We start from the raw sequence: 14,926 nt of genomic DNA, 5'->3' as shown, positions 1-14,926 counted from the left end.
ACAAGACACAGGCATCTTCGCTGTGTACGCACGCACCAGATGGCAGAACTGCCAGCTCTGGGGTCCAAGCACGGACAGAACTGAAGGGGAGACAGCCGGTCCCACAGTGAGTGTCAGAGCTCAACGCCACGCTCCACGCCACCGTCAGAGCGGAGGACTCAGCTGGCCAGCCGCGAGAGGCCCAGTCGCAGTCGGGCTGAGGAGCCATCGTCCACGGAGGGCTCCATGGCCAGGAGGCCGGAGCAGAAACCGCCAGGTCCTGTCTAGCGCCCACCGGGAGAAGGTTCCCTTCACAAACTATTTGGGTGGTAAGTGGTTTCTGCTTCCTACAATCACCAAGCCTAACATGCTTTAAGAAAGGGAGCTAAGCCCTGGCTGGTGTGCTCAATGGTTAGAGCATTGATCTGAACACTGAAGGGTTGACTGAGGGTTCCATTCCCAGTCAAGGGCATGTAAATGGGTTGCAGGTTCAATATCCGACCCTGGCTGGGGCGCATGTGATCCATGTTTCTCTCACATCAACGTTTCTCTCCCTTGCTCCTACTCTCTCTGAAAATTCAATGGGAAAAATATCTTTGGGTGAGGGTTACAAAAAATCTAAAAAGGGAGCTAAAGATACCAAAGATTTTTCTGCATCATAATTTGCTGCGGCCCTGTCCCTCCACTCCTGAAGTGTAGGACAGCTATCACCTGAACACCTGGTCCTCTCTCTCACGCCATCCGACTCCCCGGTCAGTGGGAGGGAGGGAAAGAACACCGTCTCCACCACAGATGGGGACAGATGAGCCCGTCCAGGGCCCACGCGGCCCACACCATGGCTTCCACCCAGAGGGTTCCGACGCAGACAGGGGCCTGGGATTAAGGGTCGGCAGGAAGGTCCTCTTGTATACAAGCTTACAAATAATCTGGTGGTTGGAATCCATTCTTCACCTCACTACTTACTGGAGGAGTGGAGGCACAGGATGTGAAAAGGGATTTGTTTCTCAGGACCAAGGGCAAGAAACCCCAGCTACTGAGCCAGGCATCGAGTTCCGCCCTGCCAGCAGCAATCCCTGCAGACCTGGGGGACGGCAACCAAGAAGGGTCACATGAAGGCCAAGCCCCTGCCTCACCTCCTGGGTCTCCCCCTCAGAACCCGGCACTGCCAGCGGCTGCCTGGGCTCTCGCCCTGCTCCTGCCACTTCCTACTGTGACTTTTCTGTGCCTCAGTTTCCTCACCACTAAAGCAATTACCCCATGGCACTGGCGTCAATGGATGAACTCAGGTGTGACCACAGTATCTTAGCTTTTATTTCCTGGGTAGTTACCAGACACACACAAGAAGCTAACTGAAAACGAGCAGGAGTGATGCAAAGTTGTTTTTATTTCTGTAATGTTCTTACTAATGTGAACAGAACCGTCACAGGGGCTCAGTCTGTAACCATCCAGCCCAAGATTGTCCTGTGGGGGCCCCAGGACAGACAGGTCTTCCTCCATCTTCCCCCACAAGCACCAGCACTCCTGTCTCCCCAGAATTCACCCAGAGCCTTTGGACCCTGCGCGCTCCGGCCAGCCGTGTCCCACCTGCGGTCAGACCCAGCCCGCTGGGCGGTGGGTAGAAGCAGCTCCTTTTACATTCCCGGCGGTGTGGGCGCAGTAGACACGTGGAACCCGCGAACGTGACTCTATGGGCTCAATGATGTCCCTCTAGCCTCCCTCTGCGGTGAAGACCTATGTCCTTACAACTCCCCTTCTCCAGGCCGGCATTCTCCGGGGTGTGCACCCCAAGCCTCAGGAAGTCTTCCCTCCATGGGAAGGACCAGGAAGGTGGTGGTTGCTGCTCTGGCCCCAGCACACACCACGCCGGCATCTCTCAGGGGCAGCCCTGCCTGCGCTGTCTAGGCGGCACTCTGCCGTCACAAGTGGCCGTTCAGGATCCTCTGCCCGTCCCAAATGATTCCTAAAAGCTTCATGTTCACAGTCCCACTAGCCTCAGGTCCTGCTGGAATGTTATTCTACCTTAAAGTTATCAACCCCCTGACCGAGGGATGCCTCTTTCAGATTTCATATCTTCTTCAAACTTACTGCCTCCTGAATTTCAGCAAGCATTTCTCTACCAGCTGATGCAAGAATAGAGCGCCATTCTCCGAGTCACCAGAGACCAGCACTGCGGGGGTCAGTGCATGACGTTTAAGATGCCCTCCACTCCTCTTACACGTGCCCAGACCTGTCTCCGTCCTGCACGCTGTGCACCCCTCCTGGCTGCCACTCAGATGGAAGGGGGCATTCCTGAAGGGAAGGCAGGCTGTCTGGTTTGGGCCAGGAGCCTGGCCCACAGTCCCAGCCATGGCATGCTGAGGTCTCCCTGCCTACAGATACTGCAGAGTCCCACTGGTGCCTGACTCATCGGCATAGCTAGGAACGTTCTGGAGCACAAAAGGGAAGGGAGGCTGCTGTGGACAATGTGTTCTAAGCCAAATCTAAAACTACCTTTGCAGAAAAGTACTGTGAGGAGGAAGGAGGGACTCCAAGCTCCATCTTCGGCAACTACTTGTCCAGAGACTTGCTCGTCCCGGGCGCAGGCTGGCGCCAGGAGCAGAGTGCTGCCCGGGAGCGTCAGTGCCAGCGATCCCCCCACTCCTGGCAGGAAGGCAAACTGCATGGGACCCAGAAACAGACACAAACACAAAGCTCAGCCTGCGTGGTCTTCTGCCGAGGCTTCCTGGGACGCCCCGATGTTAACTTAGCTGGCTCCCCGTTTCACCTGCCAGCACTGGGGAGAGGTTTTGGGGGTGGGGCTATCTTCCCCCTGGCCTTGCAAATTCTTCTCATCTCCAGTTGAGTCTGCAGCTCCTTAGGACCAAAGGCAAAGCCTCAAGCCCGAATCGTTTTGGCAGCAGGACTTACTGACTCATCTTTGAAGCTACTTCCTTTGCTGGCCATTGGTCTTCTTCGACCTTTCTGGACCCGCAGGCTTTCTGCACAGAGGAAGTGCCCAACCCACGATAAAAAAGGGGCCTGTTTTCCTCTCTTAGCGACTGCTGCTCTCCACATGTCAGTGGCCAAAGGGACTGAGAGGACAGCCCAGTGTGCTCTGCCCTCTTGGATCCGAGTTAGGTATTCTCAGTCGCAGAGACGACTGGCGTGATTCCTACGAGGGAGCTGTTTTACTCTCCTCTGCTACTCAGTGAGGGCAGCAGAACGTCCAAAACATCCTTTTAATACTGACAGCCAGCTGGCGGGTCGGGATGACGCTGGCCCTCAGCAAAGGGCTCGCAATCTGAACCCCCGCAGCCCTAGACCACAGCATGTCTCCTCCCAACTCGCAGAGGGTAGCACAGACTTCCAAAGGCTCCTTCGTGAAATGCTCCGGGGCAAGTCACAGCTAGCGCTGGTGATCTGCCAATGTCCCGGCCTGCTGAGGAGCCAGCGGTTCTGGGAGCCAGACCTGTAGATGCTGAAGGACGATGCTCCCCTTGCTGGCACTATGTCACTTAGCCTAACGTCTCACAGGACCCACAGGCCAACCCCGAAGACAGCTGGCAGAGAGGCAGAAATGAGTGTCTTAAAGGGTCTTCAGACAAGTGGGCAGCTCAGCAGGACAGCACAGGTGCCCGGGCTTCCCGGCAGCAGCCATCACCAACCTCACGTGCGTCTTCAGGGAGCTGGAGGCAGGCGCTAGGGCAGGAGAGGAGTGAACAGGTCAGAACTTGGCAGTTAACATGCCACATCCTCCGGCCCCTCACCCCAAGCCTGAGAATTTATGCCGAAGAGACTCTCCATGGGGAAAAGCTGGGGGCACCAGACGTGCCTTCTGGCAGCCAGTGGGTCACACAGCATGGATGCTGCACTCAGACCCTGCCACTTTCTAGGGCCAGTGGCCATGCTCTCTGAGCTTCCTTTTCCTCAGCTTATGATAGCACACCCCAGGCACTGGGGTTAAATGAGCCCAGCTGCATAAATCACCGAGTATACTTGTTTAACTACAAAGGCGAGCTCTATTACCCTCGAGGCCAGGGTAAATGTGGAAAAGGAGCCAGGGGAAGGGGAAGGGCGGCAGACTGAGAGAGGTTTTCCATGCTGCGCTGCGGATCCTTTCTCAGGCCTCCCGGGCTTTCAGTGTTGTGGAGGACGCCCTTACAGCTCAGGAAGAATGAAGCAAGGTTGAGAGAACTGGCCTTTTCTCACCAAGGTTCTCTCCCTTCTCTAGATTTCACCTGGAAAAGCAGCACAGAGGGGAGGCCAGAGGGGCGGAGAGGAGGCGTGAGGAGGGTCTGACATTTAGAATCTGAAAGGATGCACCTCCCATGTGCTCACTCCGCCCAAAGACAGGCTGTGCACTGAGCTTGCTCGGTCCTGGTCAGTAATACACCTGACAGTGCCCACTCCCAGGGGCCGCCACGGCCATGTGGCCACAGAGGTATCGCCAGGCAGAGGGAAGCCTGGTGACCACAGGCAAGGACGCTTTCAGGACATGGACGCAGGCACAGCAGCCTCTGTCCCTGCTCCCCTTCAGCCTCTCAGGACCACACCGCTGCTCAGCTCCATGAAGGAAGCTCGTAGTAAGCACCTTCAGTGCCAGAAACAAAGCAGACATTCATGTTTGCACAACCTCAGAGACATTAGCTGGTGCTCACACTGCCTTTCTTTGTAAATTCATTCTACCCAAAAATACTGCAGTTTGGAACCCGAAAATAGAAAGGGGATATTGTTTCCAACTTTTAAACATCATTATTACACACAAAAAGGTTAATAATTCCTTTACACCAACGATTATCCAGTCTGTGTTCACATTTCTAAATGTATTGTAAATGTCATAAATGGGTGGATTGTTTCCCAACCTTCGGAAATACATCTTCCAAAGCCTGAGGAGATTCCGAGACAGGTCCTACTAATCCCAGCACCACAACAACCACCGCCTCACCAGACTAGACGAGAAAACCAAAGTCCAGAGAGGTTGGGTGATTTGCCCAGGATCACACAGCTTGCTGAAGCAGAGGGCCTGACCACTGTCTGGCAGTCTGAACACTATAAGGTAATTGTTAGAAGCTTTCAAGTCAGCAAGTCTGAATCTAATAATATCTCCTTTGTAAGAAAGGAATCATCACCAGAACCTCCCTAGTAATTACCACCTATTGTACTGAGATACAAACTAAGCTCTGAGTTACCTTCCCCAGGTAGAAGTAGTATATTATCTTTATTCTGGTCTTCCATTTAGCCAGGAAGACGGTTCCCAACGAGGCTAATCTCTTCAACACTAACCAGCCCCCCAATGCACCGCAGCCGAAGGACCACCTGACTAAGAGGAGGGCACCGGGTGGGGCCTGTTTCCAGCTGTGCCTCAGGTGGCATCAGCAAAGGTCAGAACTGCCTGAAAACAGGCCCAAAAGCTTAGAGGTCATTTCCATCAAACACCTAGGAACTGGTCATTTCTACGACATATAAACGTTTGAGAAGATGAGAAAAACATAAAATACTTCTCATATCCTCTTATGGGAAAAGCACACACAAAAGCAGAGGTGACTGAAAGAAAGGTACAGGCCAATACCACTAATAAACAGAGGCCAAAACCTTTACTAAAATAAAAGCAATCCGAAGAGTTCCTTTCTCTGAAACACTTGGCTTTTTCTTTCTATTGTGTTTTTTTTCCCTATTATGTTTTGTTCCCTTTGATAGGTCTTCTTTCCCATGTATGCAAAATAAAAATAAGTGTGGACATGTGAAAAAAAAAATAATAGGACATACTGGACAAACTCCTGAATCTGAAAATTTGATAGCTCAACATTAGGAAATCTATTGAAGTAATTCATTAGTTTAATTACAAGGAATTATTTATGTTCATTCATCTCATTTGATTCCAAAAGGGCAATGGACAAAATTAAAAACCCATTATTTATCAGGAGAAAGGAAAAGGATAAAGATATTGATATTAGCAAACTAGAAACACAACTCCCTTAATTGGAGGACCTGCATTACCAAACAATAATAGAAAGCCAGTGTAGGAACAGACAGGTCAAGGGGTACAAAACTGGCCCATGTGTGCATGGTAATCTAGAATGTGAGAGCAGCGGATATCAAACAATGAAAAATGAGTGGACTACTCTGTAGTTAGATCCTTATCTCGCTTAGCATATAGAAATAAATTTAAAAAAAAAAGAAACAAATTCCAAGTGGAATGAAAACTAAAGGTAAACAAACAAGCATGATAAGAAAACAGTTTCAACATGGGACGATGGGGGAGTTCTAGAGGTGAACTGTGGTGATGGCTGCACAACAATGTGAGTGCTTTATGCCACTCAACTGGGCCTCAAAAAGGGTATGTATGTATATTTTACCACAATCTTAAAAAGACAATATATTAAAAACAAAATGCAACAAAATGCAATAAGATTATAATCTTGCAATGGGAAGAGCATAAGGGAAAAGATTTGAAGACCTTACTGTATAAAATTTTTTAATGTCTGCATGATAAAAGATCCAGAAACAAAGTTGAAAGACATTAACTTAATATTTCAATAGAAAGGAAAAAAAGCGCAACTGACTAGAATAAAGTATATGCAACTTGTATAAAATAGATAAAGGAACAACATTGGAATATTTAAAGTTGCTATAAAATAAACAGACACAGAATATAACAGGTAATTCATAAAAGACATACCATCTCACAAATAATCAGAAAAATGCACATTAAAACAATTTCACTTCTCACCCACCAAACCAATAAAATTAAAAATACTAATTTCCACACCTGACAATGGTATAAACAAACAGATATTCTCATCACTGTGCCTTGACTTGTAAATTAGCAAAACCTTGTGAAGGACAATTAGCAGCTGGCAGGGGGTAGATACATACACCCTCCACGTACTGGTCTCCAGCCTGTACAAGTTCCCCGAGTAAACAAACATCATGACGAGGGTGTGCACCACACCATTACTTATGATGTCAAAACACAAACATAACCCAGCTCTCTATCTGTGGTGGTGAAGCCCACTTTCTTTTTTCAAAAAATATATTTTATTGATTTCTTACAGGGAGGAAGAGAGAGGGATAGAGAGTTAGAAACATCAATGAGAGAGAATCATCGATCAGCTGCCTCTTGCACACCCCCTACTGGGGATGTGCCCGCAACTATGGTACATGCCCTGGACTGGAATTGAACCCGCAACCTTTCAGTCCGCAGGCCGGCGCTCTATCCACTGAGCCAAACCGGTTTCGGCTGAAGCCCACTTTCTTACAACCGCCTTGTCAGAGCATATAGGTCTGAATCTAATATCTCCTTTGTCAGAGCATAGAAGGGTCTCTCTGTAATCAACAGGGAAACACATCATAATGTGTTTTGTAAACAAAGATAGCTATAAAAGACCATATTTTATGATCTCATTTTTGTCAAAAATTAAAGTAATACACTTTGCATACAGAGAAAAATCTAGAAGAATGAAGATCAAGCTACTAACAGTGGATATCCTCCTGGGAATGGTATCATGGGAAATTTGCACTTTCTAAATGCACCGGTGGGGTCCCTCAGCCTGGCCTGCTCCTCTTGCAATCCGAGACCCCTCGGGGATGTAGTATCGGGGCAGGTGCTGTGCCACTCCAGCTCATGCCGACCCTACTGCGCCCGGCCACTGGGTAGCATGTTGCCACAGAGGCACCACAGTTGCACCTGCCAGCTGTGTGCCTGGCTTCTGGTGCCCTTCAAAGCAGAGCGGCACTCGCACTGTGGGACGCACTGACCACCAGAGGGCAGCTCCTGCATTTAGTGTCTGCCCCCAGTGGTCAGTGGGCATAGAGACCGATGGACCGGTTGGTTGTTCAGTCACTTAGGCTTTTATATATGTAGATAAGCATAATCACCCTGTGACTGAAACAATAATGAATAAAATAACAAGAACACCTCCCCCCTCTCTGCAGACGGCAGGGATGGCTCTGACCCCAGCAGGGCCAGGAACAGCCTCTGTGCAGAGGAGCTTCTGGTCCAGTCAACAACGGTCCCTGCCACACATGCCCAGCCCCAGCCCCAGGCAAAGCCCGCGTGGGAAAGCCATGCTCAGGGCCAGCTCTGCCACGCAGCCGGCACAGCACCGTCCTGTGTGGAAGGCTTTGCTGGAACGGTGGGCACTGAAGTAAGCACACTCCACACTGGGCACAAACGACTGTTCTCTTTAATCTCTGGCTTTGAGTGGCTCTCAGATCACCACTTAAGATTAGAAACATTTCAGTGGAAAAGGTCATAAGGAATCAGATCAGCTAAGAGGACTCAGAAGTGCTTCTGGTAAGAGCTATAAAAACCCAGCTGTGGCCCAGCCAGCATGGCTCAGTGGCTGAGTGTTAACCTATGAACCAGGAGGTCATGGTTCGATTCCCAGTCAGGGCACATGCCCAGGTTGTGGGCTTGATCCCTAATGCAGGGTGTGTAGGAAGTAGCTGATCAATGATTCTCTCTAATCATTGATATTTCTACCTCTCTCCTTCTTTCCTCTCTGAAATCAATAAAAATACATATATTAAAAAATAAAATAAAATAAAAAACCAAACACCTAGTTGTGCCCGAAAAAGATGGCAATGAGTGTCCAGATCTGGAAGGGCACAATGCTGGAAACCCTGAGCCACAACCAATGCATGACAGAACTGAGCAGAGAAAAAAAGGAATGGGGAGGGAAAGTAAACCAAAACATGAAACACAGGCACTAGGACACACGGGGACACTACACATTTAACCTCACAACGGTCCAGGGAGTGTGACAGAAAAGGAGGCTCAAAGGTCCAAAGCTACAAGCCCGGTTCTGGATTTGAATCTGACCTAAATACAAGCCCAGCACATGGAAACTGCTAGAGCCTGTCTCCCCCATCTTGCCGGGCAGACTCACCTGTGAGCTGGAGGGCAGCACCTGGGAGGTGGGCTCCTCGGATGGGGTTACTCCTGGGCCCATGGGGCTCAGTGTGGTGATCCGGCTTGGTTGCCCTCGTAGGGTCAGTGTAATGGTGGTGGGGACCTTCAAGCCTGAGAAGAGAAGTAGGGTGTGTGTGTGTTTTGTCACGCCCCTATTTCCTTTTTTGGGGAGTTTCTTCCCCACAGCACACCCTCCTTGGCCTCCTCCCCAGCTGGGTAATCTACACCCCTCAGTCATTCTGAAGGCAGCAGAAAACAGCCTGTGTTCTCTCAACCTCTCTGGGGGATGGACCCCGCCCCCAGACACACAGCTAAATCCCTGAGGGTGGATGCCAGGCCCTGGTTGGGTTCAACAGCATCCCTAGCCCATGTGAGACAAGAAGGTCCTGGGGGAAGACCCCATATCCGGGAATCCCCATGGTCCTCAAGAAAGACTCACCTGACGCTTGGTTGGAGATCTGAGCCAGGCCAGGGAGGCTGCTTGCCAACTTGGCGAGGCCCCCATTGGTCAGCAGCTGGTGGATGGCTGTAGGTTTTCCACCAGGAGCGGCACCCAAGGACGAGAGAGTGGTGGCGACAGGAATGGTTCGGACAATGGTGCTGGTGCCTGTGGTGATGGCACCCAGGCTCTGTATGGGAGTGGGCAGCTTCACACTGGTGGCCTGTGGGACACACCAGCCCAGGGGATCAGAAGTTGTTGCCCAACAGCCATGCACAAGTGTGGCATGCCCACAGCATGTTAGAAAGGCTGCCCTGTACTGAGTGCCCACCACATGCAAGTGCCCTTCCAGGCACTCCCCACATATTTCGCCCTCAAACAGCTCTGTGAGGGATAGACTACCATGGTCATTGTACAGACAAGGAAACAAAGATAAAGAGAGATCAGGAAACTTGCCCAGTGTCCCACAGTAAGTGACGGAGCCGTAACCTTGGGTAGCTCCCAGCTGAGAAGTCAGAGACTATTTGTCCTTGACCCGGACTCCAGACCCAGACTCCCCACCAAAAACAACCACGCGGAGGCTTCGTCCCACACCTGCCCAGCCCAGAGGAAGGCAGAGGCGTACCTGTGGGGATGGTCCTGGGGAGGGACTTGCAGGGAGGCCCGAGGCCTTGCTGCTGATGTCCTGTAAGCTGAAGCTAAGGCCTTGGAGGAGGCTGCTGGCAGATGTGGCCCCTAGGCAATGACGTGACAGCCATCAGTACAAGCTCCACCATTTATTTGAGAGCAGTCATGCCCGTCCACCCTCACCAACCAGCCAACGCCATGTGTGCTCTTCCCCCGGACATGCCTCCCGCTCAGGAAGCCAGCAGGGCCCCAGCATGCCCGCTGAAGCCCATGTGAGGAAGGGTCTATGCAGATGCATGCCTTCCATTCCTCCGCACATCCCAACCTGCTCCCAACCACCTGTCCTAGAGTGTGGGCAGTTTTAGGAAAACCAGAGAGGTTGAATCCCACTGTTCAGAACTCCAAATTCCCTCACTTCTTCTAGGGAAGAGAAAGGACTTTTTAAAAATGTAATTTAATCCTCACCCGAGAACATGCTGAGAAAAACACCGAAATAAAACACAACACCTCATCTTCTACCAGCAATTTCTCCTCCTTACAGTGTAGGGTGCACTGCCTGCAGACTGTGATGTTTACTCATTGTACATATTAAGGCCAAGAACTTCATGCCCCTTGAAGCTAATTCCAGCTTCTTATCAAACTTCCCTGACATCCTGAGAACCCAGGAATGTCCTCGGGATTCAGCTCCAGGCTGTTTGCCTGGACCACCCTCCACCAGCTGCCCAGACTCTGCTGGGAGGTCGAATGCTGTGCCTGGGTACCTGGGAGGGAGCTGCTAGGGGAGGTGGCCACCAGGCGGCTCTGGAGTGTGTGCAGGGAGCTGGGGGTGGTGCTGCTGGAGACCACAGAGGAGGCCGGGCTGGCTGGCACAGCCGCTTCAGAAGCACTGGGCCTGCATTAAAGACAGGAGCTGTTACACACAGGTTGAGGGCAGCAGGCCCTAGCAGCACCGGGAGGGACCGGAATGGAACCCAGCAAGGTTTCAGCAATGGACACGAGGCAAGAAACTTCTGAATCGGCCACTAGTCCTTCTAGAAGTTATGCCTAAAGTGAAGACTTCAGGCCTTGAAGCAAGAGCTACCGGATGCTTTGCAAACTTTAGGTGAAAATGAACTGAACTGCGTTTGTCCAAAAGAAAAATAAACATCCCACCCAAAATGAAGTTACACTCCTCAGATGGTCAGAACCCAGAATCCACCATCTGCCCAAAGCCTATGTGGACCAGAAGAAAGGGGAAAAGAAAGAAGGGGACAGAGACAGACCAAGGAGCAGACTCACCTGGCTGTGGTGAGAAGCCCTGTGAGCTCCTTGGCACCTGCTGCCGCCTGCCCCAGGGTCATCATGACCGGCTTTCCTCCCCCAGCTGCAAAACAAAGCCCAAGCCCCAGTCAGTCCCGATCGGCTCACCCTCCACAGCCAGGCTAAATGCACAGTATATGGACAAAGACTGGAAACTTAACAATGAATAACTACATGGGAATAGGAAGAGCTGGAGTTATTTTTTCTCTTTCTGTTGCCTAAACTTTCTGGAATATTTTATTTTTAATTGAAACGAACAAACAAAAACCCTAGATATATGATGCCTTGCATGAACCCAGAGCTTCCTCTGATCTTCGTCCTGCCTCCTGGTGCTAGTGCAGATCAGGTCACTGCCCGCTTCCTGTGGGCCACCTCGAGCCCCCTGCTCAGGCACCCCTCGCACTGCAGTTGAGGCTGAGTGCCAGCAAGCAGCCCCAGGAGGGCAAAGTTACGAGCCCCGGGAGAGCTCAGTCAAGAGAAACTCACCTTCTGGGGTTCCTCCTTGGGTAGGAGTACAAGGCCCTCCAGCTGGGTCCCCTTGGGAGATGAGGGACACCTTGATCTTGGGTCGCTTGGAGGCCTTACTGCCAGACAGAGGACTGGAGGGATGGTGCCGCTTTAGCTGTACCCTCAGATCCTCTTTCTCTGCTTCCTCCGCTTGTTCTGATGAGATGGGAACTAAGAGAGAGAGCTGAGTGAGGTCCTCCACAGTTCCCAGACGCGGACGGTATGTGGGAACGCACAGGAGTGCCAGCCACACACGGAGCCATACTCCAACCTGTGTTAGTCCCACCTCGCTCAGCCCCGCTGTGGCGAACTGCACCTGCCCCTCCCAAGGCATGGCACATCCCCATTCCTCACTCTGCCCTGCAGCTGGAAAGACGGGGGCTCTGGGTTGGAACAAAAAGAAAGGAGAAGACACTGCAGCCCTGCCCAGCAAAGGCCAACCGCAGGGCTCATCACAGTGGATCTACACAGCACTTCCCAGGCTCAAAAACCGTGATCCTTTTCCTATTTCCGTCTGGCTTCAGGAGCTCCTCGGCAAGGAAGCACCTCAGCCAAGAGACCTTTACAGCTGCCGTCCCAAAGTAACAGGGAGCAGTGGCCAGTCACAACCCAGCCCCAGGCCCCTTGTCCTCGGTACAGAGACTACTGCTCACACACAGGCTTTTCCCTCTGTTGACTCAAACAGATTCACCCTGCATGTGGCCAAGCCGGTATCATTCAGGCTTCCTCACAGACCCCCTCTTTACCCCCAGGGCCCCCGCTCCAGGCCCTCATCTTAGCACAGGCAACCAGGGCTGGGAGAAGGCAGCAGTCCCAGGAGGGTGAGGGAGATGGCATGGGCCGTAGGGAGTTATTCCAGACCATAGTCAGGGCACAACCAGCTTGGAAGATTTGTTCAAGGAACCAGCCCAGTCAGTGTGGCTCAGTGGTTGAGCACTGACTCAAGAACCAAGAGGTCACAGGTTCACTTCTGGTCAGGGCACATGTCTGGGCTGCAGGCATAGTCCCCAGCAGGGGGCATGTAGGAGGCGGACAAATGTCTCTCTCATAGACATTTCTGTCTCTCTATCCCTTTCCGTTCCTCTCTCTAAAAGTTAATTTAGAAAACATACTTTAAAAAAGGCATTAGTTAAAATGTGCATTGGAAAGAAGTAATGAAAGGAAAAGGAGCTCCAGTTTTATGATGGTAAGTGGCTTGCCCGGCCAGGATGGAGGGAGGAAACCACTGGCAGGGAGAAAAATACCCAAGGAAACATAGGCTCACAGGCAATGGCCACAGGCTCTCATGGGAGAAGCAGAGCTAAGAGCTATAATAAGAAACAAAAAGAGAAACACCATGAGAGGCAAACAGAAAGAATGGAGAAAAAGCAAAGACAATGGAGCAATAAGCAAAAGGAGTCATGGCGAAAAGAAAAAGAAAAAGGCCTCTAGAAAGAAAAGAACAGGAGGAAACCAAACAGGGACAATGAGAGGCCGGGCGGGGAGTGGAGAGGGAGAAGGTGAGAAAGAGTAATACTCACCAAAGAGACAGGAGGAGGTGCCGGGAGGAAGAGCTTTCCTCACCAGCATGTTTTGTTTCAGAAAAGCAGCAAACTGTGCTGGAATGAATCAGAAAGAATTATAGAATCACAGCTAGCCAGAGAAAGGAGAGAAAGAGAGGGAGTAAGAATATGAGAATGTTCTAGAATAGGGGTGTCGAACTCAATCAGAGAAGGGGCCAAAATCTAAAATCCAGCCTAAATCGAGGGCCGAATGGTTTACTGAACAGTCATAAACTGTCATTGTGATGGACGCAGCGGAGTGCAATGATGACAGCACGGTGCGGGCCACATTGCAAGGCCTGGCGGGACGGATTTGGCCCGAGGGCCTTGTGTTTGACACATGTATTCTAGAAAATAGTCAACAGGGGCTTTCTCTGGAATTACTGCTTTTAGCAGCTCCAAGAAATCATCTATAAACTGACATACAAAGGCACCTGCCCCATGGGGCCACTGCCAAGATTCCCTGAGCCACAGCAAGTCAAGCACCGGAAGAGGCCGAGGCCGAGCAGCAGGGAGGGCTCTATGACATTAGCTGCTGTCCTCCCCTTTGTCTGTGAGCTCAGTCAAAGCAGCTTCAGCTGCTGCCCCATGATTCTCTGGGTTCCATTTCCAACCCAGCCCTCCAATCAGCTTTCCAAAACGCCTTGGATTCTCAAGCAATTATCCCCTCCAGGGGCACCAGACCACTGGCTCTCTCTTCATCGAAAGCCTGAGTGATACACCCACCGAGAACTTGGCTCTGCCACACTTAAGAAAGCCCAGATCACAGAGCATCCACATGACCCGAGCGTCTGGCCTTTTTGACTTCCATCTAACCACTCAAGATTCTGCTCCTTGTCAGCACCTCCCTCAAGGGCAACTTCCTTAGAGGCCTGGGTTTTAAATCCTTACCCCGGCTTCACTGAAGGACACACAGGGGAAGGGAGGAGTCTGCTGTCACCTCCACCTCTCTCTACCTGCCAACCAGCTCTGGCTTCTGCCTCGTCCCTGAACCTCAGCTGATACGTGCTCCTAGATACATCATCAAACACCAATGCCTGAGAGACTCATCTCAGAGCCACCCAACTGGATCAAAGTGGGCGAGGGAGAGAGCCGCTGCATCTCCTTCTCTCCCTATCCACTGAACTCCCTTGCCTAGAACTTCTTACGTAGCACTCACTCATCTCCAAACTCTAATTTCAATCACAACAATACTTCCCAGCCTACCCTAAAACCTATGTGATAAGCCTCACTGAAAGTCCCAGTGTGGAAATCTTAACTCTTCAAAAGCAACACAAAGAAAGGGCATGACCCCGTTAAGCTGCCCTGGAATCTGATGAACAAGCCAAGCACCCTGGAGGGCACCCTGGCTGCAGGAGAGGCTGTGCAGGGCCTGAAGCAGTGGTAGCTCCCCCCACTGGGAGTTAGAAAAGCACCTGAGGCCAGCATACATGTAGTCAGCCCACACAGCCTAACCGGCCAGAACACAAGACAAAGCTGTAGCCAGTGGACTGCTGCGGCCCTGACACACAGACCTCAAGGGACGTTTCACCCTGAAAGCAGCCCTCGGTGTTCACTTTGCCCGGACAGGAATGTGGGAAAGGTGCTGCTCACACGCCCCTGGAAAAAGCTGCAGATGCCAATACATTCCAATGGCTACAT

The 14,926-nt window shown here is 51.2% G+C and overlaps 1 protein-coding gene across 7 annotated transcripts in view; it reads right to left on the bottom strand.

The window, feature by feature from the left end:
- Nucleotides 1-1,341: 1,341 nt before the first annotated feature.
- The window catches only part of KANSL3 (KAT8 regulatory NSL complex subunit 3), a 36,962-nt gene continuing 23,377 nt past the window's right edge, over nucleotides 1,342-14,926 (bottom strand). For 4 of the 7 annotated variants that reach the window (XM_036453915.2, XM_045587260.1, XM_036453918.2 and 1 more), the window contains 8 exons: nucleotides 13,265-13,342; nucleotides 11,724-11,915; nucleotides 11,217-11,301; nucleotides 10,700-10,830; nucleotides 9,937-10,046; nucleotides 9,312-9,534; nucleotides 8,850-8,983; nucleotides 1,855-3,657 (listed from right to left, as the gene is read on the bottom strand). In XM_036453915.2, the coding sequence (XP_036309808.1) occupies nucleotides 3,637-3,657; nucleotides 8,850-8,983; nucleotides 9,312-9,534; nucleotides 9,937-10,046; nucleotides 10,700-10,830; nucleotides 11,217-11,301; nucleotides 11,724-11,915; nucleotides 13,265-13,342 (974 nt within the window). In that variant the 3' untranslated portion in view covers nucleotides 1,855-3,636. Of the gene's footprint in view, nucleotides 3,658-8,849; nucleotides 8,984-9,311; nucleotides 9,535-9,936; nucleotides 10,047-10,699; nucleotides 10,831-11,216; nucleotides 11,302-11,723; nucleotides 11,916-13,264; nucleotides 13,343-14,926 lie in introns of all 7 variants that reach the window. The other 3 variants (XM_036453916.2, XM_036453917.2, XM_036453914.2) reach the window with 2 other exon arrangements.

This window comes from Pipistrellus kuhlii, unplaced genomic scaffold (assembly GCF_014108245.1).
Source record: "Pipistrellus kuhlii isolate mPipKuh1 unplaced genomic scaffold, mPipKuh1.p scaffold_m20_p_27, whole genome shotgun sequence".
Classification (NCBI taxonomy): Eukaryota; Metazoa; Chordata; class Mammalia; order Chiroptera; family Vespertilionidae; genus Pipistrellus; species Pipistrellus kuhlii.
The sequence above is the reverse complement of the archived record's forward strand: the minus strand, read 5'-3'. Positions and strand labels throughout refer to the sequence as shown.